Below are 24,469 nucleotides of genomic sequence, written 5' to 3'. Positions count from 1 at the left end.
CATGAGCGAAACTGGGGAACATGCCCAAGGGCGACCACTACGGAATGTCACCCTACGAGTATCGCAAATCTTTTCAGCCTGTACATTTTGTAAAGCTCGGAAGATCAAGGTACGTGGATCCTCATGACCTCGGGCCAAAACTCATTCTTTGTAGTGCAACGGGGCAACTCCAGCATGCGGTGGATGCGTCAAGTTTGGCCGACAAGCAACATGTTCTCTCTCAACGGAATCGCCAAATCGCGGACGAGACTATCCAACTTATCTTCGACAAAAGATTGAAGCTGCCCAACAACGCCTCAGTCAGCACAACGCTAGACAGAACAATGATACTTCACCGTCAGATACTGAGCGGTCCAACCGGAATGAATCGGCAGAGACTCATCAACGATCTATCATCGATTCACTCATCGCAGACATCGGGGCGCTTCCTATCATAGCATGTTCATATCCATCAGCCGCAGAAGGACCGACGCTATCTTCGCTTGTGTTAGCAACTGCAAGCACCAACCAACTCTCATCAGCCCTGCGATTAACCCAAGCCAATGAGGTTGCACCATGTTTACCGAAGGAGTCAACTGCCTTGAGCCTGGCAAAACACTATTTTGATCAGGTCTACCCACGAATACCTTTCTTCTCTATCCAAGGTTTCTGGGTGCAGTTCGAGCATGTCTTCTCTGGCGTAGATCCTCCCCGCGAACGCGGACAAGATGGCCCACCACAAGATCCAGCGAGTGTTCTAACACCGAGTCAAGATGATCTTGACCGCTCGTCGATAAGCCATGGATATAGCTACTTCACTGTTCTGTTGGTTTTGGGTATATCTGCGTCGAGTCTATCACGAAGTGCTGATAGTGTGATATCAACGCAAGCTCAGAGACTATTTCGTACAGCATTGACGTTCCGCGAATCGGCAATTTTACCAAACACTATCATTGGTGTCCAGTCGATCTTATTCTTGATACAATTCGCTACTCTCAACCCGTCATTGCTCGACGCATGGTATCTTATCGGTGTCGGCATGCGCATGTGCGTTGACCTTGGACTCCATCAGGATCCGCAGCCTCCCGACTCAGTCGCCACGAGTCTCTTGGAGACACGACGCCGTCTTTGGTGGAGCATGTACTCTTTCGACCGGTCCATGAGTTTGGGGTGTGGACGACCAACCGAGATATCTGACTGCGCTATCAACGTATCCCTGCCTACGTTCAAAATTGAGACGGCAGCAACAGCTGTCGAAGTTCACGGCTACCTACAGCGCTATCGTGCACTACAGATCCAATCAGAGATTTACAATCGCCTGAACAAATCTCCAGAATCTGAAACAGGTGATGCGCAGTCAGTTTATGAACAACTGAGCAAGAAGTTGGGTGATTGGAAAGACTCAAGTTCTCAGCTACCGAACAAGACACTTATCGAGAGTGAATGGTTGATGGGCCGCATGCTGCTTTTAAGACCCTGTAGATTGTTACCTCGACGGTCACATGCTGAGCTTGGTGAACTATGGCAAGCAGCTGTTGGGTTCATTGCGATATATCGCCGACTGGTGGAGTCCAACTCAATATTCTACGTGCAAATTGCCTGCGAGAAGATTTACTGGACTGGACTTATGGCGTTCTACAGCTACTGGCAACTCCGTACCAGCACCGCGGGCGATGCTAATTCCATGCGGCGTCTGGATGTTTGGATGATTGTCAAAGACGTCATGTTCATCCTTCGAGCGTTAAGTGAGCGATGGGACCAGGGCAAGCTTTTATGTGGGCGATTTGATGACGTGAGCACTCGTATTCTTGAGGTATCAGAAAGTCATGGGGGAGATGACACAACGGCTGCATTGCCTCTTGAGTTACAGAACTTAGAACAGTATACGAGCTTGACTGTCGTTTGGGCGTCGGGTGACAAAGTGGATCAGAGTAATGAACATGCGCTGGACACAAACGAGCTCCGGCATTTAGTGTCTGAGATGTTATAATCATGATGGAATTAATGGATTTACCTCTGTTCCTCCATGCTCAAGAGCAGCGATGTACTCGGACGACTGTCAAGAAGCAGTGACGGGACACTCGAAAGGTTCCAATGCGTCAGCGGGCTTTCATCAGACATGAAAGTGCATTGTCCAAGGTTCCATTCATCGAATTGATTCTAGCTTGTTTTATGAGTGAACTATGTATCAATCCTGGAACCGATGAGCGTTACCAATCATGACTATGGGATCATCTCGGCACAACAGCCGGCGTTATATGCAACGTATGTGAGGCCGCTTACTATACCCCTGGCAAAGCGCCCGAATAGGAATATGCTGCTCAGCCAGTAAATTCAATGACCGGAAGAGCTACTCGGTTGAATTCATCATTCCATAAGCGTCGGCCTTTTCTTTGATTGGTCTTTTTAGGCAGACTTTTTCATGAAGACCATGTCGGGCCTCATCGACCAAAGACAAAGAGGAGGACCCAAACTCAGCAGGTTCATTATGACGTCCCAGTAAGGATTTTATGTGACATAAATCACAAAAGGAAGGTGCAAATGGTACCTTTTGAATTGAAATCAGCGTCCGCGATGCCGATTTCCGGGTCGTTCCAAGGCATCATGATTCTGAGTTGAGATATGCTTGAAGGGTCCATTTTAGACTACTAGTACTAGTTCTCGAGGTCCAAATCACACATAAAAGCTCGCTCCTTTGCATGATAAATGTCTTCCCATTCCTAAGTCATTCAGTCCGCTTGTTTATCTCAGTCAACAGCAGCAAATTCAATCTTCCATCCGAATCTTCACCTACCTCAAGTCAGTATATGCTCAACACTAAGCACCCCCAAACTCTAATATTTTTCAGCATGCATATCACCGCTATCTTTGCCACTGCTCTCATGGCAGCCAGCAATGTAGCTGCTGGAATCAACTGCAAGGGCAGTGTGCTATGCGGCCAAGGCACGGAGCCGCTTTCTAACCTCATCAACTATGCCGGTGGTCTCAACGACGACCGTTGGTACCAGAACGGGCAGCACATCGTCTGTGGAGGTTCACTCTGTGCCTTCCTCCAAAACACCGGTGGCCTGCCTGGCCGTGAGATCAAGCGCCTCCTCGGAGAGCTCCGCAACCATGGCTGCAAGTACTGCGGCAGTGTCCCGGTCTTCTTCCCCGATGACAACAATGATGGAGACCATGGTATTCTGACCGCCAACTATGTCAGCAACCCTAATTGTCAGGGTGTTTGTTAGGATCCTCTAACTCACCGAGGGAACCCCTGGCCAGCGCCCTTGGTAAGAGGACCGTGTTTGTAAAAGCAATGGAGCTTACTTGAAGAGCCACGAGGACGAACAGGAGAGTTTTTCGAACACACTATTGTCTCTCTCACACTCATTAGGGGGATTGAGATTGGACGCTCCCAACTTTCTTAAGAAGCAAGTTCGAGATAGAATCAAGCGAGCTGCAGCACAATGCAGTATGTAGATAGATTAATGGTACCATAATCCTACATTCATTTATTCATTGAAACACGATTTAGCTTCAAAGGCGAGTCTTCCGTTGTACGCTAAGTTTCTTCAGTCGGTATCTATCGGTTTTCGCTGGTAGGGCCCTCAGTAGTGAATGTCTCAACGAACGGGTTGGATGGAGAAGTGAAAGGTGGCGAAATGGCGGTGCTAGAAAGAGACAAGGAAACGAATGTAGTCTCGCTAGAAGTCACCAGCGAGGTTAGCACAACCTCGACTGCTGGATCTAGCATCACAACGGCCAGTGAGACCGAATCAGTCATTCCAAGTGACGCAACGATAATTCCTTCAGATACCACTACATTCGTTAAGCCCAGCACAGTGATCGCCTAATACTTTCACTTCATCTACTGTCCTCGAAGCTCCAGTTGATTGCTGCTCAGTTGATATGGTGCTCTCCATGACAGGTATGGAAGTTGTTGGCTCCTCGCTGGTGGTCTTACCAATGGCGGTTGTCTCCTCTCCCTCTTCATTAGCCTACAAAAAATCTGGATAAAGTATTTTAGATTCTAAATCCCCACGTTAGGTATATGCCTTCTCTCCGCTTCTCGTTAAACAAGTTGTATCATAAGCATAACCAGACTTCCCTTTCATTGGTCTATCGTTCCTATCATATCTCTCTGGTAACTACTAGACAAGCTCAACCGTTTTGCTGTCCCGAACATTGGCCCAATACTGTTCATACGGAAGACAAAGCACACCAATTCGCTTATACTGATCGACTTCTCCAACATGGTCTGTGGCCTCCAGGATCAGCGCGGCCCCGATCACTCTCTTTTCTTCGGGTGTCCACATTGACGGGAGCAGCTTCGCTACCAAGATGCAAATGTAACTCCGATTAATGGCTCCCAAGAAGTTGGTATAATCCAAGTATGCAATACGATCCTCCGGCTTCCTAATACCATGCGCAGCTTCGCTCTTGATTGTGTTGCCTTGCCTGTCATAAGCATGGGGACCAAAAACAAAATCCAAGTTCAGACCGTAGAGGTTGAATGACTTGACAGGACCATGAATAGTTACACTCCCTCCGAGAATCTGGCCTGATGTCTGAGGTCCGTTTGTTCTAACCGACCACGACTTCACTTGAAGGGTTAAATACTTTTCTTTGTAGTAAGTCATGATTGGCAGAAATGTGATCGGATGAGTAGGGGAGGCCCAACACCACGAGGGTCGGTTTGTTCCACGCAACGGGTCAGCTTCAGGCTCTTGACCTCCCCAGCCTATCCAAAGCAGTCCCTGGGGGATAGAAGACCCCCAAATGCCTGCTATGTAATCTTGTGGAAAACGACTTTGGATTCTCTTCGCGATACCGGACAGCGCAGGGAGCCTGTCTCTATAAAAAGAGAAGTTTGTTCCAGAATAAACCTCGACAAATTGGTACCATAGCGTTACAAGATCATCATTCTGCTGATTATCCAGGTTTCTAAAAACCGAAACGAACTCTTCGTTTCTGTAACCGTAAACTTTGGGCTCTTGGCTATTGGGGTTCGCCTCTGTGGTTTTAAGTTCACAGCATTCCCACAGCAAACAGCTGCCGCCGAAATGGAGTATTCTTTTTGATAGGACTCGTTCTTGGATAGCCCATCCTCTGGTAAGAAGCGGAAAATTCTGAATACTCAGCTCCCAGTAAGGGGACGCTGGATGAACTTCAAGGTGTGACGTGCTACCGGAGATCTTGTTGATTGTGAGCGTCACGGGTCGCGGATCGAATTCAAGGGCAGGCCTGTCGAGGAATAGTCCTTGCTGGGATGACATGGCACCGCTGGCTGCGATGGTCAAGGTGGCGTTTTCGTAGTATTGTCCGAACCTCGCTGCCTCATAAGACCAGTCGATTTTGTGCTGCTGGTCATCTGGTCCTTCACTCTGTAAAATGCACAAAGCATCGATCCACAGATACCTATATCCCAACTTTCTTGTGAAGATGATCGCATTTCGTACGGTCTTTGCAAGGTCATCCCATGGTAGAATTTCTGTCATCTCCACCAGATTGGATGCCGTCGTTTTGGCGAAATTGTGGCCTGATCCCCATGCATAGCTCAAAGCAAGATACTCAATATCGAATGAGTGGTTTGTGATCACTATCTTTGGGGAAACTGCCCCATCACTGGAGCCAACGTCGATGAGTCTTGTCGGTATCGTCTTGATTGGGTCGAAACCCTCAGGCTGTATCCTACATTTTTCATGGTTCGCTGAACAGCTGTGTATCCACCTGCTGGCCAATGCAACAGCCTTCTCAACGCCCTCGGCTGATGATAAGTCTGCTATTGATCTTGCATTGCGCAAGATCGGTTCTCCAATTCCTGCTCCTTGATCCCCATCCGTGACAAGTGGCAGGGGGTGCCATCGACTGTGGTCTATGTCTGTTCCAATACCGCACCAAACCTCTGGCTCTTTTGGATCTTGTCCTTCAGCTATAACCGTTTTGTAATGACGGAGAACCTTGTATACCGAAAGATGAATAGCCAAAGTCTCAGTCCAATTGGATTTTGAAACTTGATAACAAAAGGACTGGAATATGATTTGGCATAGAGGACAGCCGTTCTGTGCTGATTCTTTGAGTTTGTAGACATTCGGTGCAATTGTGCGACGGGGAATCGACTCTTTAACGTCAATGTCTGCAAACTCTTTTGCAAATTGCTTGCAGGTATCACACAGAGAGTCTGTCATTATGTATAACAGATAGTAATAAAGTCGAGCCTTTTTGTTCAGCAATCAAAGCTGAAATTCGAACTTGACTGGCTTGAAATACCCTTCCAAAAAGCCTACTCACGCTAGCCACGTGATGATCGCTGACACGACATGCCCGCTTACTATCGAAATGAAGCGCTTGGGGCTCTGCTGTTAGGCGAACTGATAAAAAGGCAATGTCGAAATAGAAAAACTAATTCAGTTAGACTGGCGACTGGCTAGGGTGCCACATGTTCATTGAGAGAAAAGTGGCCTTGCCCGCTCAAGGCTGAGATGCCCTACCGAAGTCTAAAGCAAATGACAAAATTGGGCTTCAATTTCTAGGTAGAGCTATTCCTCAGATTACCTATAACGGCTCTTTTGAAGTAGGCGCTCTGCCAGAAAGTCTCCTAGGGAGTTGGTGTTCGATTGGACAGAAACCACTGTTCGGCAAATTTGACAGCCTGGGGTAAAGAAAACAAATGGCAGTTTGCTGCACCGATTTGACCCTTCGTCACACCATTTTGCTTAACGAAATCCTTTCCCAGTTCCGAAAAGTCTTCCTCATTGACACTGACGTCTGATACAGTCGCCCATTCTCTAGTTCCGTTGACTGCAACTGCGAATGAGATATCAGCCTTTGGTGAGTTAACTCTGTACTCTGCAAGATGAAAGCAAGTACAGCGATCGAACCCAACGCCGATGAGTAAAACCTTGGCGTTCAGCTCTTCCAAACGAGCTAGGGGACTCTTTTCCCCCAGCATGCTATCCACTTCATGTCCGTGTGTGATGAACTCCGCCTTTGCACCAATTGCAGCAAATGAAGTATGAGGGTGCGTACTTCTCACTGCACCTGGCCATGTTCTCACTGTCTCGGCCAATACACCCATGTGTTCACTTCGAGTTGTTTGGGGATTGAATGCAGGCCTGGTTTCGCGAATAGTCTGCCACCATTCTTTTGGCACAGGTGGGTTGATCCAGTTCGATGGATCTGAGTTGCTGCTGGTGTGTGTTGGAACAACGAGGGTTCCTTCGGGTGTAAGGATGTCGAGCAGAGCTTGGGCAAGGGCTTCAGCTCCGCCGTTGATCCATCCTATGCTTTTAAGGGAGCAGTGGACCAGGACCGTATCTTGTGGTTTCAGGCCAAGGCTTCGCAGGTCCTGAGTAAGAGATGGCCTGGTGCATAAAGGTCCGGTCAGAGGTGGGGGCGTCATAGTGAACAGAGAGTTGAGTGAAGTTGTAGATTATCGAATATACACAGGGAAAAGGGAGAAAACTGGCTAAATCCATTGAATAAATGGCTGGAGGCCAAGCTATGTAAAATGTGTGCGCTAGCCTCGTCGTGCTCCCCCGCTAACTTAACTCATCTGGACAAATTGTTCGCCGTCTGAGTCACTGTAAGCTATTGCGAAAAGCCTAGACGAAACGGTAAGACAACACAACTTTTCATAGTGGCGCTGATATAAATCGAGAATGTTTTCTTTAGCTGGATTTCTTGTGATTAAGGTCTTGGCTGCAATTGGGCTTGACGGGTCATTCTGGAATGTGAGCACAACCTGATTATTTATTGGAAAAGATGGGAATCGAACGACGGATCTAATGAGAGTATGCCTGAGGCTAGCTATGAGAATCTAACCTGAGTACGGCTAGTGCAGATTAATTCTGAGAAAGTGGATTGGATTGTGTCCCTCGAGTGTACCCACTTCTGGAACGAGCCCAAACGAGCTCTAGGGTAGCTATCCTTCAAATAGGTTGTTATCCTTTTATCTCATCAGATTAGAAATGTCGGTGAGTAAAGCTGGATCTAAAAACTAAGAATGTTAGTATGATTCCTTTTACTCTAAGAGCGAGACTGTGAGATCCCTCAAGAAGTGGTGAATGAAATACAACTAGATTGTCGGTCACTGTCGCCTGAGACCCCAAACGACATCTAGAGGTTACAATATCATAATGATCACTCGATGTCTTGATCTGGAAATAGCAGAGTTTCGGGTCAGTGACGCGCTATGATCCGTTCGTTTCGTAGCAATTGCAACGTCGCAATGAAACATTTCCATTGCCGAGCCATTTCATGACGCGCATTGAAGACAAACCTCGTATTGAAATGACGATCATCCGAGTTCCGTTGTAGCAATGCTCGCCTGAAATTACTTTCAACACAAAGCAAATATCATCTATAACTCGGCCGAGAGATATTATCGACGTCATTGTGTTCCTGTCAAAGCGTATTCTCCATGACATCACTGAACTCTCTAGAACCTCGGCCCACGAAGTCTTCACCAAAAGTGGCTAAGCCCAACGAGTTAAAATTGGTAGCTATTTATATCACAAGACCCTGAAATCTTGCGAATTCTTAGGCCTGGGCCCTTCTGGACGCAAATCGAGGCTATTGAGGCGCTGTGTTCAATTGAGACAGGACCATGAAAAATAGCCTAAATAAGGCGATGACCTGGCGGAAGGGCCATGCATTCGAAATGCCGAGTTCCGGACGGCACGTAGAATACGAGATTTGGGGATCGTGACCCTCAAGTTCCCCACAAACAGCAAGACTTCTGGGCGGAAACGTGAGGGATCGGCGAATGAGGCGATCGACATGCGCTCCAGCATTTTCTGGGGACAATCGCAATACAAAAAGGGAGGGTTTCCTCAATGGGAGCTCATTCTTCATCTCAGTAACAACTCAACCTGACTACCATTCAACACTACAATTCCTCTCTCAACATCAACAAAACACCAACCCTTTTCTTCAAAACCACCAAGATGAAGTTCTTCACCACCGCTCTTCTCTCCGCTGCCGCCGTCTCTGGCTACGCCGTCTACGAGGTCAAGGACTTCACCGCCAGCTGCGTCCCTCACAGCACCTTCTGCAAGTCAGTACTATCCCTTCTACTCATACGAAAAACAGTTGCTAACATAGTATTTCCAGCTATGAGTTCAAGGTGATCCAGTCTGGAAGCATGGAGACCTGGAAGACCCCCGTCCACTGCTCCGCCCACGTCCAGTCCGCCAACTATCTCCTCCCTGACGTCAAGGACGCCAAGTGTGAGGACTCTTCTCGCACCTTCTCCGTCAAGCGCAGCAAGAAGGGCTTGACCTTTTCTGTCTCTCAGCCTGTCAGCCCCATCAGCAACACTGTTGGAAAGCACTTCATTCCCAACAAGCAGCTCTGGCAGTCTAAGGAGCCCAACGCTGAGATCCAAGCCTACAAGGGCCCTAAGGACTTCAAGCTCAACTCTACCGACTAAACGGGATTTGGATGTTGCTGATTTGGAAATTACTTCTTTTTCTCTTTTGAAGGACGCAGGCGTGTTAATCGTATTTGAACTATATTTTAGACTAGACTATTAGGTATATCTCTAAGCACCAAAATTTCGCTTCTCACTATATGCCTCCGAAGAATGTGTCATTTGAACTTTGTATAGCCCTAGGGAAGGGAAACAGCAGACTGACTCAGCGGTTTTTGAGGTAAGCCATTCTGCTGTTTTGCCTCAACCCGGGAGCTACCGTCCATTCTATGCAGCTGCACTCTCTAACGCCTGAGGTCCATATCATCCTCGATCGACAGAAACCTTTCGCGATTGTTACGTAGTAAAACTATAAAAGGAAAGCCGGAAGTTATGTTCTGTCAAGCGTACTTCAGGGGCATACGCGGCACTGCCAGGAGTCACCTCCCATGATAACTTCATCCAATCATTGATCCATGCCTTGTTATTGTCGACGACAATATCCAAGGAACTGCCTTTGGGATACGTGATGACGAACACTGCCCACATGGCTAAACTTCGTCATGCTGGGTTCACGGCATGGTCGGGTTAGGATCCTGGGCTTCCGATGATGCCGAAGCCAATGATCTGCCCGCCCTTGTCTGAGAGACTCGAAGTCATCGAAAGTACTTTTAAATTTTGCAACGTCTTTGAAGTTTCCAATTGTTGTCTTATTGAACGATCTTTTAGCAGAAAGTTGAAATGAATGCTTACGTAGCACAGAGACGACTGTCTGCCTTTACCTTCGTATCATCTAAAACCTCGAGGTGGTAGTCCAATTACTGGCCTGGGCACTGCAGAGTCACGATAAGTCTATAACATAGTGTAAGGTAAACTGGCTTGCTTTCAAGACATTGAATTGGCGTACCATAAGGTATTTAACTAGTCTTAATGGGTCGAAGAATTGCCAGGACTAGCGTATATAATTAGTTGAAATGCTGCGCTCGATATCATCCCTGAACCTCGCCTGTAACGCATCCTGATTCCTACAAACATATCATCCCATCGTCGTATACAAAACAACAAGGTCACACGTACGTGCCTCGTACCGAGGCCAATGATGCCAGCAATTAAGCCACTTAATAATTCGAAGTCGAGGAACCCATACTGGAGGGAGATGGATCAGGACCTCAAATTTGGATTCTCATTGCCGAGTACTCCTTGATGAGACTGCCTAAGCGTTGATCCTTAATGGTTACAATATGAATCGGATACTGCCTCTCCTCGTGTCTCGCTCGTATATGTTCAGTTGAACTATCTTCCTTCCTTCCAACAGTAAACTGCTGCAATACTGTCAGATTATCGGGACTCATCTCCCTCTGTAAAGCTAAGGAAACCAAGTATGTCAAGTAGTAGTACCCACCCTGGACACTGAGGCCCTTAGCTGCTAGGTATAATATGCCGCGGTTCTCCTCAATATCCTCCTGCGATACCAGGCTTCTGTCGTTAAGCTGCTTTAGTGACAAATAGGCTGGAATGGAAAGATATTGCGTCATGATCCGGTCTTGCATGTCGTAGCATTGGCGAAGGTAAAATAGTAGCATGATACTCACGAAACTATGGCGCGATTGGGATAATGCACGATGAACCTTCTTGTTGGCCACTGGTGTCAAGGTGTTACCATCGTGGGAGATGAGAAACTCGCACAGATTCATCACAAAGGTGTGGTATTGGAGACTATTCTGTTAGTGTTCCTGATGAACGACGGTATGCGCATTGAGTGATGAGGAGGTGACAACCGGGGCTGCAAAAACAGTGATTTACAATGAGGGGAAGGAAGGTGATATAACAAACTGAAGTTGAAGCTCAACTGGGTATACTATACGAGTAGGCTGAAGGGAAGATGGCAGTTTTGATAACCACTCTTGGTATCGATCCAAAAGCCCCAAAAGCCCTCCAGAAGGAGGCGATTCACCCTCGTTCTTGGGCTGGCACATACCGATAGATACTTGATTCGCAATCTGTACCATCTCGCATCTGGCCTTGAATAGGTTGGCAAAGTCTTGGGAGCTCACAGTCCGTGAGCGGGGATAGCGAAATGTGATCCCCTTGTACCACTGTGGACTTTTGTCCGGATCTGGTAATGGAGTTTGAGGTGGTTGGCGAAAATGAGGCGGCTTGACATATGTATAATACTGAATGCTAGGGAATTGTCAGCTGCGAAACTAAATGGTTCAACGCACAATATTAACCTGATCCAGTAGTACAGACACCATGCAGTCTACCCATACACGTCGCGCTGCCCCTGGCTTAGCTCTGGAGGTAGAGACCCCAATATTCCGAGTTTATGGCTCAGAGCAATCGCTTGCGCCCCAAATGATAGACCTACAGAAGATGTTAGTCAGATGCTCTATTTTAAAGCGGGTATTGTGGTTGAGAGTTTCAATTCGTAGAGAGAACTCAGTCAGACAAACCTTGAGCTTCCATCGAAGACATGCTGTATACGGGATTCAATATCATCGCAGCTTGCAGTGTAGTGATGCTGGGCTCTTTCTCCAGTTCGAGTTCCCAAAGTCTTCGAGATTCAGCCAAGAAACGATATAGTAGGCTTTCTGAATTCCAGTATTCCAAACGGCTTGCTGTGTCAGGACAGAAACTCGAACTTAGCATGAGGAGGTTCCTCGATGACGAAGGTAAAACGCAGGACTGACACAAGACTCAGCTAACACAGAATTTACCAGCAGTGATGAACAAAACTCATGAGAGCCGTTCATCATATCTTCTAGGAAATAGTCTTTATGAAAGAAGGGAAGGGATTGATGCTCTTGACGGAAGTAAGACCGAATCATGTTTCTCATCATCTCGTCATCGGTCAATACACTGGTCCACTCCGAAGGCTTTATAAGGATGAATCGGGGGGGTCTGCGACTTCAGCAGCGCTGTACGGTTTCAGATATTGAGGCCTAAAGCGATCGTGCAGTTCGATTGTACTACTTGTACATGGCGAGCTCTCCATGAATGTAGCTTCGTATACCAACGAGTGGAAGTATATATTGTCTGGCACTTGTAGTCTCCTCGGCATGCGGAATGCAGGGGGATAGCTATAACGGAACCTTGTCTCAGGAGCAAGGTGCAGTCGGAGGAGTAAATCTCCAGCACGAAGGTGGTGCAGTATGGTACTAGGATCTTCTCCAGCTCGTATACGTCTCATGATTGTCATAGCATCTTTCTCGTCGCGGTCGCGCATAGCTTCAAAAAGCTGTTGGAGATCAAACTCGGACGAACCTCCGTCCTCCAACTGCTTTTGAAGCTCGTCGTGCTTTCTCTTGATGGCCGAAACGCGTGTCTCTGTAGGCTTGGCCAGGTACACACATTCCGCTCGACGATTGGTGCATGCCAATCATTTGGGCCGGAGGCCATTGCACTGGATTTTCCTTAGCGGCTGACTATTCTGCAAAGATACTAGATGCAATATTTACCTTGATCTTCCGACGACGGCAAGACTCGCATGCAACACTAGTCACTTTCCGCTTTGGGATATCCACTCTCGGTGGCGGTGCAAACACGGGTGCCTTATCACGCGATACTAATGGTCGATAGATTCTACGGTTGTTGTTCTGGTCCATGGCATCGCTTGCTTGAGGTTAGTAAATAGGCGATACACGCGTCCGTGGTGGCGTCTCCGCCCCTTCGTATGGGTTCTTCCGTTATGAGTAATAATGGTGCTAAAAATATGTCATAGGGCCATTTGAGCCACCAATCAAATACGCCAAAGCCATTCCTTGGCCAGTGAATCTTCAACCACGAGTCATATGCCCTGGAGCTAGCCCCCAACGAACGATGCCGTCGGCTCTCGGCCAAACCGCAAACCCGGGCCGACGCCAAGTCTTGTTACTTTGTACTGCGTTAAGGTTCGGGTTTTAGAAGAGGCTTCAGCCCCCAGGCCACAAAGGTAAAGGACACCAATAAACACATACGGGAAAGATCCTCCTTGCCCTCGATAATTTGCAACAGCACGATGAGTATCTCCGAAGCATATGGTATCCGAGCTTCAAGGTTCGTTGTGTCTTGTAACTTTGTTTTTGTCTTTGAGTTGTCTGAAACATACTGACACGCTATAGCAGCCTCACTGAGGTTAATGGCATGCATGTCGCGCATAACTTAGACAAGAATCTAATTCTGGCTCCTACCGGCGCCGGGGGCTTGACTTTTGGCCTACAATGCAAAACAAACGAAACAACACTCGTCCTCAAGGATGATTTCATGTCAGACATTCTGTCTGTCATCGGCCCAAGCGGCCGAGGGCCGTACGAGCTGCGGACTTCCCCTGAAACTAGACCATTTGGCATTGGTTCAATGATCTATCATGACTTTTCGATGAAACCTCTTGGTGATGGCACAGGGGGCCAGACTTTGAGAATCGCCGATGAGGACGTAAATGATGGACACTGGATCGCATGGAAAGACCCAGAAGGCAATGGCGAATGGGCGGTATATTGGGTGACACCTCTACCCTACAACATGGAGGATTTGCCTGGAGGCGTCCCTATTGAGCTAATTCTTGACAACAAGGCCTAATGTTAAAGTTCATACTAGTTACTTAACTAGATAAACCTCTTTCAAGCCCTCAATTTCTGATTGTATTCATCATAAACCCCTTTATACGATTCAGTCCTTATTTGCAAACTGTCGCTGAGCATTGGTGATCCATGTTTGTTGATTTGTCTTTGTTCCCTTTCTTTTGGGACCGAAGCCTCTCTTAAACTCTTAGTTCTATCGTAGTCTTAGTCCTATAGCGCTATGGAGAAAAGAATCAGCATAATGGTACTCTGCAGCAACTCCTTAGCTAGGATGAATACTCTTTCGATAGCCTTTCTCTATCACTCAGCCCCAACGTTGGCTTCGGTCTGATCAACCGTCTTCACAAACATACTTTTGCTCGTGTTGCTGACGGGGATACCAAACAACACCGAGTCTGCCTTTCGAGGCCGTTCGACGACATTTTTGAATGATACTCTCTGTCTCGTGACTTCTTCCCCGTCGTCGATGAGGCCATCATACGATATTCTGGCAATCCCTAGTTCATCAAGAATCTCGTCGAGAGATGTCGTCTCGCTGGCCAAGATAGCAGTCAGTGCATTGACCATCTCGATGTCAACGTAAGGTCGGTCGCTACTTTCGGGATCCTGCATGATCCATGTTGCGAGCTTTCTGGGCAATACTGAGCGGAAACAGACATCCTGTGTTGCGGGATCCATGGGAACATAGATCGTAAGTCTTCTGCCAGACTCAAAAACATGTGCCGTGGGCGTCTGGCTCTCTGACACAAATGTCTGACCCTTCTGTTTTATAGTAAAGACGGATTTCATATTCCGCAGTTCGAAACATTCCACCCTGCTTAGTTGCCTGTATATGGCTTCGATCCCCGCTAGACAACGAGGGCTACCGAAGTTCGACGCAACACTAATAAGTTAATGGCCATGTTTTCGTCAACAATACCGAGGATCTTACCGAGCGATATATCGGGCCTTGTCTGTCAAATCCACTTTCGTATAATCTACCAAAGGTCTTAATGGCTGATGTAGACCTTCTGTGACGTTCATCACACTGTCTTGGACACATCTAGACAAGTAGCGATCTTCAACCTTGAGCCATTGAAAGAAAGGCTTTAGACGATGGAATTCTACGAGACTGCAGTCAAGAAAACTGATTCGCTTTTCGAACCGCATTCTCAAATTGTCATTGTCTCCAATGGCAAATTCGGTTTCTACAGACCTCAAAGAAACTGTGCCATCAGGATCTCTGATAGGGAATATCTCAGCATTTCTAACAGGCTGCGGATCCAGGAATGCTGGTTCGCTCCGAAGGAAATCATTTAGGCTGAAAATGGCTTCTTTCATCTGCTGCGGCTTGCTCTTGGGAGACTTAATCAGGCGGCCGTAAAGTATTCTCAGCGACAATGGCTTAATTCCAAGTTTAGCGACGAAGAGCTCACGAAGTGTTCCGTAAGTGTCGTCCAAGGTTCCCATACCACATAGGTCTGTGTTGCTAGACCACAAGACCTCAGTGGACTTATGCCAACCTATATATGGACCGTCGGGGATGAAGATAAGCGGCGAGGTCTCAAATAAAGCCCTATTTTCTTATCAGAGCCATAGGCCGAATTACGTTGTGACAAAATGACACATACCTAATGTCCTGAGACGAGGGAATATTCGTGTTCAAGAAGTCATAAAGCCGGAGAATCTTTGCAGGATCCTCGTCATTTCTAAGGCGCAGTTCATTCAACTCTGCCACAATTTGCTCAAGACTAGCATTTGGTATACCAAGTGTTTTGAGGAAAAGGTTCTGTAGGGCGCTTCCAACTTCAGCATTTGAGCCTTGTATATCGTAGCAGGACTTGAGTGAGCGCATTGTGACCATGTCTGGCGGTGCATCCCACAAACAAAACGAAGAACTTGTCCACTCAAGTTCTTTACCATTGAAGTAGGCGATGCCGGATTCACCGAAGAAGTTTCTGGCTTAGTGTCAGCGCGAACTAAATTTAACAAAATATAACAGCCCACCTGAGCTTCTCTCTGTCAGTGGTCATTTCTCCGGGAGCAGTGAGCTGGGCATATAGGGAAGCGTATAAGTCCAGGACTTTTTGGAGTTGACGATCCGGATCCTTCTTAGGATCTGAGCGACGGATTGAACGCAAGATCTCGAGACGGAAGTCGAGATTGTCTTCCTTGCCAACAAGAAGATATTCGGATAGGAAGTTCCACTTTGTGTCGATATCTCCAGTATTGCCTTGGATGGATCTCAAAAAAGGGAACTGGCCGGGCTGTTCCATATAAGACTCAACTATATCAGTGAGAGTTTTGAGAGGAAGCCAAGTATCCTGTAACTTGCAAATGAATTCAACATCGCAAAGGTTTCTTGCAGAAAGTTGTCGAACCTCGGATATGATGGCTGAGTCATCCGATAACTCTACCTCACATTTAGGCAGGAGGTGTTCAAGAAGGTCCAGAAGCTTCTCTGGACTTTGACTTACAATATGAAGGAAATCAGACGATAGTTTTCCAGTCCCATCCGATTCGAGGCAGATGTCTTCCCTTAAACCGACGTACTCGCAAAGCCATCTCTTCCAACTGATGCTTGAAGAGTTGCAATGAGTTGGAACATAGCTCAAAGTTTCAGGATGCAAGAAAGAGCCAAGGAGCGAGGATTCTGGCTTCAAAGACCCTAGAAGGCTTTCAGCACTTAATGGGTGACCCTTGCCTGGTAGGTAGATTGTCTTAGACCATGGACTCTCAAGCTTTGAGTCTGTCGTCAGAACTTGCACTTCCTGGTACTGCTCCGGTTTCCAGTCGCAAGCTTCATGCGTGAGATAGAGATATTGGAGATAGTCATTGACAAATTTCAGCGGAATAGTATCCGATGTGGCCAGAGTCTTGAGAACCGATTTCCTGACCATGTCGATGGGGGGCTCAGTGACCCCAAGGCATTTGAACAGTGCATACCGATCTGGATCTTGTGTAGCAGTTGATTCCACCACCCTCAAATTAATGGAGTCCGGGATGGAAATGTCTCCCGTACGCGGAAAATAGACAGGACCAGATATCATGGCCGTCCATCTTCCACCTTTCAGAGGCACAATTGCAATAGACTTGACCCTCGAAGCATTGAAGCCTGAAGTTTCCAGGAACCGGAGAAGGAATCGCGCCATTCTTGCATGCTACTCCTCAGTAGTATCTTTATGATGCGTCTTAATGATTCGAAACCCCATATCGGCCTCCAGGCGTCTCAAAAGAGTCTCGTCCTCCATGACTTTTACCCCGTGCTCCTTGAAGATCTCCACCACGCGTTGAGGATAGTCTGACGACAAGACCATGTCTTCTGCAAAAGGGTCTAGCAGTGGTCGTCCGTTCTCATCTTTCAAATGATCTGGTAGGATCGTCATCTTATTCATGCATCGTAACATTGGCTGATTATCGACCTTCACCAAAAGATTCGTCTGAGTCCTGTACCGGATCTCTCGACTGAGGGGGGTCTGGTGAGTGATCGGAGGCAGAAACAATGGCCATTCGTAACAAAGAATAGGGTCGGCGCAAAACGTGGAAATGGCTTGCAAGAACGCGGCTGCGATGCAAACGCGAATTTCTTGATTCCTTTTTGAGTTAGGCTTAAGCTTGTCTTGATCGTTGAAATCAAAGTCGGCGTCCATCAGAAACTGTAGCATATGTTTAGTAATCGGCAACCAAGCCCATGTTAGAGTCGAGATATTCTCACGTTGTATTTTGATTTGCTAACAAGCAAAACGTTGAATAAACCCTTTCCTCCGGTGTCAATTAAGGGTTTGCCGGCCTCGGTCAGTGGGAACGCCAATGTAACATTTTTTCGGTATTCCGGCAGAGAGAACCTAGCTCCCCGGCCTACCACATAAAATAATTGACCTTTTTCTTCGTCTTTACCGTGGCTATTAATGGTGGTTTTGAGTAATTCACGATTGTCTTTCATTCCATACTTGTGGAATTGCTTGGATTGATGGAGCTCACCGCCCTTTCCGTAGAACTTAACGTCTATACGACGAAGAGCTTTAAGAAAGAGCAAACTCTCAGCTTGTAAGCCTTCGAATTGTGCCATAATAACGCTCTTCAGGCGTTCCAGATGTTCTTCGGTGCCGCAATCGTGAAAATAGACAACCATGCGCGTTAGTGTATCAGGTATCGAGGCAGCTGGCGATACCCAAACTGGTTTTATTTTCCCCTCGCTTGAAGTGAGACGCAAGTCAAGGGAGAAGTTACCTGACTGGAGATAAGTCTTGGCTGTAGATTTGAAGACCGAGCTAAGACCATCTTCACCAGTGCTTTTCTCCTCGATGGTGGAAGGCAAGCATATGTGTTCTAGATCTCTTTTTGTAAACCCGTCGTCGTTGAACTCAACTGCAATGTGACTAGAGTGGATCTTAAAAGATACATATGGATATTCTTTACGCATTATAGCTCTCATAAAACCTTTGGCGTCGATGTATAAAAGAAGGTCGCGCAAGAACTTTCTGCCGTTCTCGAACACATTCTCCTCTAATCTGATGATAGTTAGTGGTTGGTGGGCTGAGTCACTGACCGGGTTCATACTTGTATTCGCCAGTGAGCTCCCGTATAACTCTCTCTGCATCTTCCTGGCTGGTCATGATGAGTTCGTGATAAGACGGATTGCGATGTTCCCCGCTGTACGGATATTAGTTGAATGGGAAGGTATTGCAACAGAAAAGAGTGTAAATAAAAGACGAAGACAATTACTGTCGCTATTAATACCCTGTTTGTGAAGATTCTCGTTAACTAGCGCCAATATGCATGTTGGTCACGACATCCTTGTCTGTTAGTTTCTGTCACATTACACTGACCTATTTTAACGGCGCTTTGGTAGAAAAGAGTGTGATGTAATGCTAGTCAAGGCGCAAATCTTAGAGCTTGTTCGTTGACTATCGAAAATACTCATATCGTCCCTCCAAGTGCTGAAATTGAGAAAGTATTACCTCCTGCATTCTCTCTTAAAGCCGTTCGACTTTTACTCATTTCCATCGTTGTGAAAAGATCCCATTGAGCCATTTCCTTCGTAATTATGGCCATACACAGCAATTCGTGTTCATAAAACCGCGCGCTTAATAGACACCTTTGATTCGGCGTTTCGGTAAATGGAGAACAGCTGGGCTTGAAAGTGCAATCAACAGACTAGAATATCTTTGCCTGTTTGATATCCATATTTATGGACTCTAGTGTACTCTTATTTATCAAGCGCCGTTCGATTCGTTGAACTCTTCAAGCGGATGCACCTTTTTGACAACCCTTGCCGGAGATCCCACAGCAACGCTCCAAGCAGGAATATCGCGCGTCACGATTGACCCGGCGCCTATTGTACATCCCTCCCCAATAGTCACACCAGGCAAAATGGTAACACCGCCCCCAATCCAACAGTCATCCCCAATATTGATAGGATACGCATACTCGATGCAGGCCCTGCGGCTTGAGACCTCCGTTTCATGTGTCGCCGTCGATATCATAACATTTGGACCAATCATAACCCTATCGCCAATCGTAACAATGGCCGAATCCAAGACGGTGAGGTTGAAGTTGGCGTAGAATCTCTTTCCAACCGACATGTTGGGGCCGTAGTCGACTCTGAATGGTGGCTCAATAAAGACCTCGTCATCTTCTACGTGCCCGAGAAATGATTTGAGCATTTCGGCTCGTCGTTTTGTAATGTTCTCAATGTTGAAGTCGTCGCCTTCGGGGAACCAGGTGTTGTATTCGTTCATGGCCTTTCGTGCTGCGAGACGAGCATTTGTGAGCTTGGGAATAAGTGAGTCGTATCTGTAATAGGTGTCGGTGAGTTTGAGCCCCTCAAATGCATTGAATGAGCTCAACTGACAGCATGCCTGAGATCATCCTCTCATATTGTTCGCAGTGGGGAACGTTCGCCAGCTTGGATGCCTTCGCCAACTCGGCCTGGTTCTTCTCTTGCGTCGCCATTTTATTTATAGTATCGCCGACAAATAAAAAGATAGCAGGTTATAAAACCAGAGGTCTAGTATATCGTGTAATTCATCGTGAAAAAGCTTCAGAGGCTCATGCCGTCTTTTATTCATATCCATCACTTGCCAAGCCATCCTCTTTCCCAAAGATGAAGCTATTCCGTAAGGAGAAATACTCCCAACTGTCAAGTCCGATTATATCCCCGGTGCCGACTCCGACGAACACGGTGGAGCACTAGTGGGACGTCGGCCCGTCAAAAGAAGAGGTATGCATGTTGGGAACGAAGAAGCTCAGAACAAGTCTGGAAAGAAGCCATGTCAGTACGGACCAAAGAGACCGAGCAATGAGCTTACAAATTCCATCCAGGGAACGTTAGACCAGCCTCGAGGATTCGTCCTTCTCTCGTCCCAGACTTTCGTCAACAGCTCCGTCATGGCGGGGTGCTGGAAGCCTGTAGAGTGCTTGATCTCGTTAATGCACCAGCTTGCATAGTGTATTTGATGCGGTGAGCAAGTATCGGCTCCTGCTAGGAACAAAGGAAATAGCAAACGCTTGTAGAACACGCTGTCTCTTGGTATCGTAGCACAGACATCCAAAACCGCAGAGACAGAAGCTTTTATCCGAGGGTCGTCGCATGAGATTGCGAAAGCGTCGGGGAACCGCATCACACGAAGTAAGCATGCGTGTCTATATGCCTCGGCAAGATGTTTCCATTCCTGGTGGCTGGTGGGATATACGGCTTGATCGGGATCCCAGCCACGGAGGAACTTCTCAGCTCCATCGAGTAATTGCTCAAACTGTTCAACTGGCAAGTCTCCGGCCAGGTAGACTTTACCAGCCTCGAGTACCTGACCAATCTTGAAGAACATGACTGGCGGACAGCCGACCAACGTGTGAAGGCTTAAACTTCCGTGATCTCTCACGCATTCTCGGACTTCGGTCGAGTAGGAGAGCTTTTCAGCGCCGCTGAAGCCTCGGATCATATCCAACCTGTTTCTATCAGTGCCGCCAGTGACTTTCGCAATGTTAAGACTTACCAAGACAGCGCGGATATTAGGAACATGGCTGTTTTTGAACGCATTGGCGATGTGTCGAGGCAAGCGATTCGCTTACAGAGGAACGATACACCTGTCAAGTGGGCTCCATGGGTTGAGACGCCTGATTCACAGACCTATGGCTGTGTCAGCGGCTTCTTGACGTAGAATTCGACGAAGATATACCATACATCATGCAGAACGAGAAGCAACACCATAGCCAGAACGTGTTCCTCCTCGGTGGGCGTTAGCCATGAGATATCTTCTTTGTGCAGCAGAGAAGCAAGAGATCGTATCGCCGATAGTCTATACCCAAGAGATACAGTGACGAGTCTCTGACTGTTCGCGTGTCCAGTGTTATTCATATGACATGCCGATAATCCGAGTAGCGCATGTAGAATTCCTTGATGCTGGTAGGCAAGCGACAGAACATATTCTCTAAATGGGTTATCCAGTCCCGGCACATGGATGATGAGATGCTCGCTTAGCGTTTGATCAACTGTGAAATTTGTTACTGGCGCAATTTTAGGTGTTTCAGGTGTCTTACAGTAGTCAATGATATGACGATTTGTCGCAATATCGTTCTCTAGGTCATCGCGTGCGGAGGGTAAGGTAGTGAAGGACGCAACGTCTGGTGACATTGATAGAGTCGCTGATGTTTGGGGTGACGTCAGGGTCAAAGCAGAGGTCTCAAGGACAGGGTGTTCAGGCGAAAGTGAAGCCGACAGTCTTGTAGCGACGGGATCGGGTGGCATTGACAGTTCTGGGGGTGACTGGCTAAAGACCACGGGCTGTGAAGGCGAGGCATCAATGCTATCGGATGTCGCATGCTGTGAGCTGGATGAATTGGTAGTTATCGTCAATGTCTCCTGGAATTGAAATCGTGGGGGATATCCTTCACAATGAAGACCTTTGGTGCGACATCTATCGCAAATGGGACGTTTCCGATCGCATTTTCGACACTTCTTGCGACATGTTCCGCAAGCTGGGTCTAAAACGATATTCTCGTCAGAATTATCTAAGGCACAGTGAGGGAGAGAATCAGTGCTCACCTTTGCGACGGGCAGTTGGGCGATTTGAAGATGAATTATCACTACCAGTCATTATTGCTGTTTGTATTACCAAATTTGGAAATGAAAGACGATGGTGGAGCGAAAGAAAAGATAATCAAGAGGATGAGAGTCGGCATCGGAGTTGTTGATTTCTTAGTGGGGTTGTTCTCAATCTTTTAGGTCATGCACGCCTCGCTGTCATCCGAGCCGATTTATAAGACACGACAGAACCCGCACTCGGAGAAGTGGGACATCACCATCTAACCAAGCTACTAATTACTGAAGGCATACATACAAGCCATTATTTGTCTGATATTTAACTTTCTAAAAGTCCGAAGGACCTTTCTCCAGCTCTGGCCTGAGCAAGTATATCGGATCTATCTGTTCTACATAACCGCACGCCGGATCGCTCATCGAATAGCCCATGAATGCCTGTATGTCCTGGTCAAGCTTCATCGCTATTTCTCTAGGCACAGCCAGGAACTGGTTCTCCTCTTGTCTCAAGAAGCCACGAATGGAAAAGGTAGCAAAGACTAAGCGGTGCTGGTCTTTGGTGGAGTTGGTACCTCCACCATGATACGCTGAAGCAAGCATGATGAACGCATCGCCCTTGTCCATCTCGGCAAAGATGCAGTCTTCTACACGCGGGGGACCTCGTTCTGAGCCCCTGTGGTTCGTCAGTTACCATTAAGATTTCAAAGATCTGGTGAGTGACACTGACCATAAATGACTCCCTTGGATGAATTGTGTACCGCCATTCTCCTTCGTAACCTTTGACCCAGCTACAAACAGCCCAACAGCAGACTCACGATTGGCGTCACGCTCATCATCCCACTTATCAATATTAGCATGGGTGTTGTGACTGATATAATCGTCACGGTGAAGTGGCTGCGCTTTGCCTCCAGGTCCGATTCTCATAGCAGTACACGAATGCAAATAAGGCTTCGAAACCGACTCCTTCCGTTCGGTACCCCACCAGAACCAACTTCGGGTAGTGAGGAAATGATCGACGACTTGATGGTAGACTGGGTTCATGACCTGGGATCGGGCGTATGTAGGGCTGAGAGCAAGGAGGCTTGGCGCCCGTTGCGTCTCCTCTTGTTCACATGTTAGTTGAGTCGTCCTAGTAAGTATTATAAGAGGAGACTTGCTGGGGAAGAAGCTGCCGGACCATTCAATATCTGAATCTAAACGTGCTCGACATTCACCATATGCCTTATCAACGTCTGCCTCAGATATCAGACCCTTCACAAAAACACCCCCATCACGCTTGAGGAGCGCAATGATGTCCTGGATGGGGGCTTCTGCAGGGATTCTCTGCACTTCAGGACCGTACTTGTCCAAAACGGACATGGTGGATGAGAAAAATACAACGTGAGCAACTTAGTGCTTAAAGTACTCGCTAAGAATAGCTATTGGGCGATCTGGCAACGTGAAGGAAGAAAGAAAGTTCTTGGATCTGAGAAATGATTGTTCGAGAATGAGTGGAACTCTTCGAAGCGGAGTCTCCGACGTGGAGGAGCTGGGAGTATTTCCTGTTCTGGTAAGACCGAAAAATACCCCATTGGGGAGTAACATGACTAAATAACCAAATCCGACTCCGAGCAATCCTCCGCCTTGCGTACATCTCCGATTTCTCGTTACGTGTCTACCAAACGGAGTTGAATATATAGAGGTCAAAGCCGGCCGCTGAGAGACAGCAAAACAGGGACCAAACCTACTATCGGCTAATCATTAGCTATGGATCGTTACCTACCATTGCTTCAAAATGACAGTAAGAGCCATAGGTGAAGTACATGTTAAAGGCCGTCGTAGAATATATAGAAAAGCTTCGTTCAATGGGCTTATATTTATAGATCACATTCGGGTTTCCAGGTGTAGTAATTAGTGCATATTTGGTATATGCAGTAGACACTGCGTCCAGATGAAAACACATACCTGGTTCAGCTCTCCATATAAACATCATGGAAAGTAGAATATCGCCTCAGAAATAAACAACCAAGGACTTGCAAAGGGTTGGCTCAGTCTTTCTTCTTGAGTATAAGGCTCCTAGTTAGGATTTGCTAGAAAATATATCTTTTCCATGTTAGTTACCTTCTCAACATCAGTAAGCTGACATGTCAAATGACGTCATTACGCCAGAACAAGTTGAAGCTATTCCCGAAGTCTCTCGCAACGCCCGCGCCGATCCCGTGCAAGTCCGAGAAATGCCCACTCGACATTGGTTCTTTCATAATCTTCCCTGCCATCATTCGCTGTGATCTTCGCGATTTGCTTCTTAATATTGTCAATCCGAGACTAATTCATAATTCCGACAAGCCCCAAAGCGAGTATCCTAATCGAGTAACTCTCTCTCCCGCGTCCCTCGCTATCTCCGCTCGCGCTTAATCACCAGCCGCGAAACCTTATTATAAATCACCAACTCCCGCTAGTGGCTGGAAAGGTCAAAGCGGACTAAACCGATCTTGATGAAGATCACCAGAATTAGCAACGGGTATTCGGATAGCAATG

At 47.2% G+C, this 24,469-nt stretch overlaps 13 protein-coding genes across 13 annotated transcripts; 4 read left to right on the top strand and 9 right to left on the bottom strand.

The window, feature by feature from the left end:
- Position 1: 1 nt before the first annotated feature.
- Positions 2-1,969, top strand: FVEG_13963 (hypothetical protein; the record flags this gene model as incomplete). Its single annotated transcript, XM_018903303.1, has 2 exons — positions 2-109; positions 155-1,969. 2 exons carry the CDS (start codon positions 2-4, stop codon positions 1,967-1,969), a joined length of 1,923 nt encoding a protein of 640 aa, XP_018762395.1.
- Positions 1,970-2,828: 859 nt separating this feature from the next.
- FVEG_13964 (hypothetical protein) lies at positions 2,829-3,212 on the top strand (the record flags this gene model as incomplete). Its single annotated transcript, XM_018903304.1, has 1 exon — positions 2,829-3,212. The coding sequence occupies one exon, from the start codon at positions 2,829-2,831 to the stop codon at positions 3,210-3,212; it is 384 nt and encodes a 127-aa protein (XP_018762396.1).
- A 903-nt stretch (positions 3,213-4,115) lies between these two features.
- FVEG_17681 (hypothetical protein) lies at positions 4,116-6,152 on the bottom strand (the record flags this gene model as incomplete). The annotated part of the gene is made up of 1 exon (XM_018906910.1): positions 4,116-6,152. The coding sequence occupies one exon, from the start codon at positions 6,150-6,152 to the stop codon at positions 4,116-4,118; it is 2,037 nt and encodes a 678-aa protein (XP_018762397.1).
- Positions 6,153-6,562: 410 nt separating this feature from the next.
- FVEG_13965 (hypothetical protein) lies at positions 6,563-7,366 on the bottom strand (the record flags this gene model as incomplete). Its single annotated transcript, XM_018903305.1, has 1 exon — positions 6,563-7,366. One exon carries the CDS (start codon positions 7,364-7,366, stop codon positions 6,563-6,565), a length of 804 nt encoding a protein of 267 aa, XP_018762398.1.
- Positions 7,367-8,291: 925 nt separating this feature from the next.
- On the top strand, positions 8,292-9,546 carry FVEG_13966 (hypothetical protein). Its single transcript, XM_018903306.1, has 2 exons — positions 8,292-9,022; positions 9,079-9,546. Exons 1-2 carry the CDS (start codon positions 8,913-8,915, stop codon positions 9,395-9,397), a joined length of 429 nt encoding a protein of 142 aa, XP_018762399.1. The 5' UTR covers positions 8,292-8,912; the 3' UTR covers positions 9,398-9,546.
- A 999-nt stretch (positions 9,547-10,545) lies between these two features.
- Positions 10,546-11,070, bottom strand: FVEG_17682 (hypothetical protein; the record flags this gene model as incomplete). Its single annotated transcript, XM_018906911.1, has 1 exon — positions 10,546-11,070. One exon carries the CDS (start codon positions 11,068-11,070, stop codon positions 10,546-10,548), a length of 525 nt encoding a protein of 174 aa, XP_018762400.1.
- Positions 11,071-12,254: 1,184 nt separating this feature from the next.
- On the bottom strand, positions 12,255-12,602 carry FVEG_17683 (hypothetical protein; the record flags this gene model as incomplete). Its single annotated transcript, XM_018906912.1, has 1 exon — positions 12,255-12,602. One exon carries the CDS (start codon positions 12,600-12,602, stop codon positions 12,255-12,257), a length of 348 nt encoding a protein of 115 aa, XP_018762401.1.
- A 653-nt stretch (positions 12,603-13,255) lies between these two features.
- On the top strand, positions 13,256-14,265 carry FVEG_17684 (hypothetical protein). Its single transcript, XM_018906913.1, has 2 exons — positions 13,256-13,411; positions 13,480-14,265. The coding sequence occupies exons 1-2, from the start codon at positions 13,374-13,376 to the stop codon at positions 13,931-13,933; spliced, it is 492 nt and encodes a 163-aa protein (XP_018762402.1). The 5' UTR covers positions 13,256-13,373; the 3' UTR covers positions 13,934-14,265.
- FVEG_13967 (hypothetical protein) lies at positions 14,236-17,066 on the bottom strand (the record flags this gene model as incomplete). Its single annotated transcript, XM_018903307.1, has 4 exons — positions 14,236-14,818; positions 14,867-15,490; positions 15,546-15,872; positions 15,922-17,066. The coding sequence occupies 4 exons, from the start codon at positions 17,064-17,066 to the stop codon at positions 14,236-14,238; spliced, it is 2,679 nt and encodes an 892-aa protein (XP_018762403.1).
- A 9-nt stretch (positions 17,067-17,075) lies between these two features.
- Positions 17,076-18,530, bottom strand: FVEG_13968 (hypothetical protein; the record flags this gene model as incomplete). The annotated part of the gene is made up of 3 exons (XM_018903308.1): positions 17,076-17,570; positions 17,630-18,425; positions 18,475-18,530. 3 exons carry the CDS (start codon positions 18,528-18,530, stop codon positions 17,076-17,078), a joined length of 1,347 nt encoding a protein of 448 aa, XP_018762404.1.
- A 590-nt stretch (positions 18,531-19,120) lies between these two features.
- Positions 19,121-19,869, bottom strand: FVEG_13969 (acetyltransferase; the record flags this gene model as incomplete). Its single annotated transcript, XM_018903309.1, has 2 exons — positions 19,121-19,710; positions 19,769-19,869. The coding sequence occupies 2 exons, from the start codon at positions 19,867-19,869 to the stop codon at positions 19,131-19,133; spliced, it is 681 nt and encodes a 226-aa protein (XP_018762405.1). The 3' UTR covers positions 19,121-19,130.
- A 256-nt stretch (positions 19,870-20,125) lies between these two features.
- Positions 20,126-22,010, bottom strand: FVEG_13970 (hypothetical protein; the record flags this gene model as incomplete). Its single annotated transcript, XM_018903310.1, has 6 exons — positions 20,126-20,173; positions 20,226-20,862; positions 20,910-21,043; positions 21,098-21,405; positions 21,454-21,897; positions 21,959-22,010. 6 exons carry the CDS (start codon positions 22,008-22,010, stop codon positions 20,126-20,128), a joined length of 1,623 nt encoding a protein of 540 aa, XP_018762406.1.
- A 242-nt stretch (positions 22,011-22,252) lies between these two features.
- On the bottom strand, positions 22,253-23,469 carry FVEG_13971 (hypothetical protein). Its single transcript, XM_018903311.1, has 3 exons — positions 23,110-23,469; positions 22,680-23,055; positions 22,253-22,625 (listed from the first exon to the last, which is right to left on the bottom strand). The coding sequence occupies exons 1-3, from the start codon at positions 23,309-23,311 to the stop codon at positions 22,283-22,285; spliced, it is 921 nt and encodes a 306-aa protein (XP_018762407.1). The 5' UTR covers positions 23,312-23,469; the 3' UTR covers positions 22,253-22,282.
- Between the last annotated feature and the right edge of the window lie 1,000 nt (positions 23,470-24,469).

The sequence above is a fragment of the Fusarium verticillioides genome, chromosome 8 (genome assembly GCF_000149555.1).
Source record: "Fusarium verticillioides 7600 chromosome 8, whole genome shotgun sequence".
NCBI lineage: Eukaryota > Fungi > Ascomycota > Sordariomycetes > Hypocreales > Nectriaceae > Fusarium > Fusarium verticillioides.
The sequence above is the reverse complement of the archived record's forward strand: the minus strand, read 5'-3'. Positions and strand labels throughout refer to the sequence as shown.

Coding starts and splice junctions, on each gene's coding strand:
- FVEG_13966 (XM_018903306.1), top strand. CDS start 8,913: ATGAAGTTCTTCACCACCGCTCTTCTCTCCGCTGCCGCCGTCTCTGGC. Junction 9,023..9,078: donor CCTCACAGCACCTTCTGCAA/GTCAGTACTATC, acceptor TAGTATTTCCAG/CTATGAGTTCAAGGTGATCC.
- FVEG_17684 (XM_018906913.1), top strand. CDS start 13,374: ATGAGTATCTCCGAAGCATATGGTATCCGAGCTTCAAG. Junction 13,412..13,479: donor TATGGTATCCGAGCTTCAAG/GTTCGTTGTGTC, acceptor ACGCTATAGCAG/CCTCACTGAGGTTAATGGCA.
- FVEG_13971 (XM_018903311.1), bottom strand. CDS start 23,311: ATGTCCGTTTTGGACAAGTACGGTCCTGAAGTGCAGAGAATCCCTGCA. Junction 23,056..23,109: donor GTCCGGCAGCTTCTTCCCCA/GCAAGTCTCCTC, acceptor CATGTGAACAAG/AGGAGACGCAACGGGCGCCA. Junction 22,626..22,679: donor ATCCAAGGGAGTCATTTATG/GTCAGTGTCACT, acceptor GACGAACCACAG/GGGCTCAGAACGAGGTCCCC.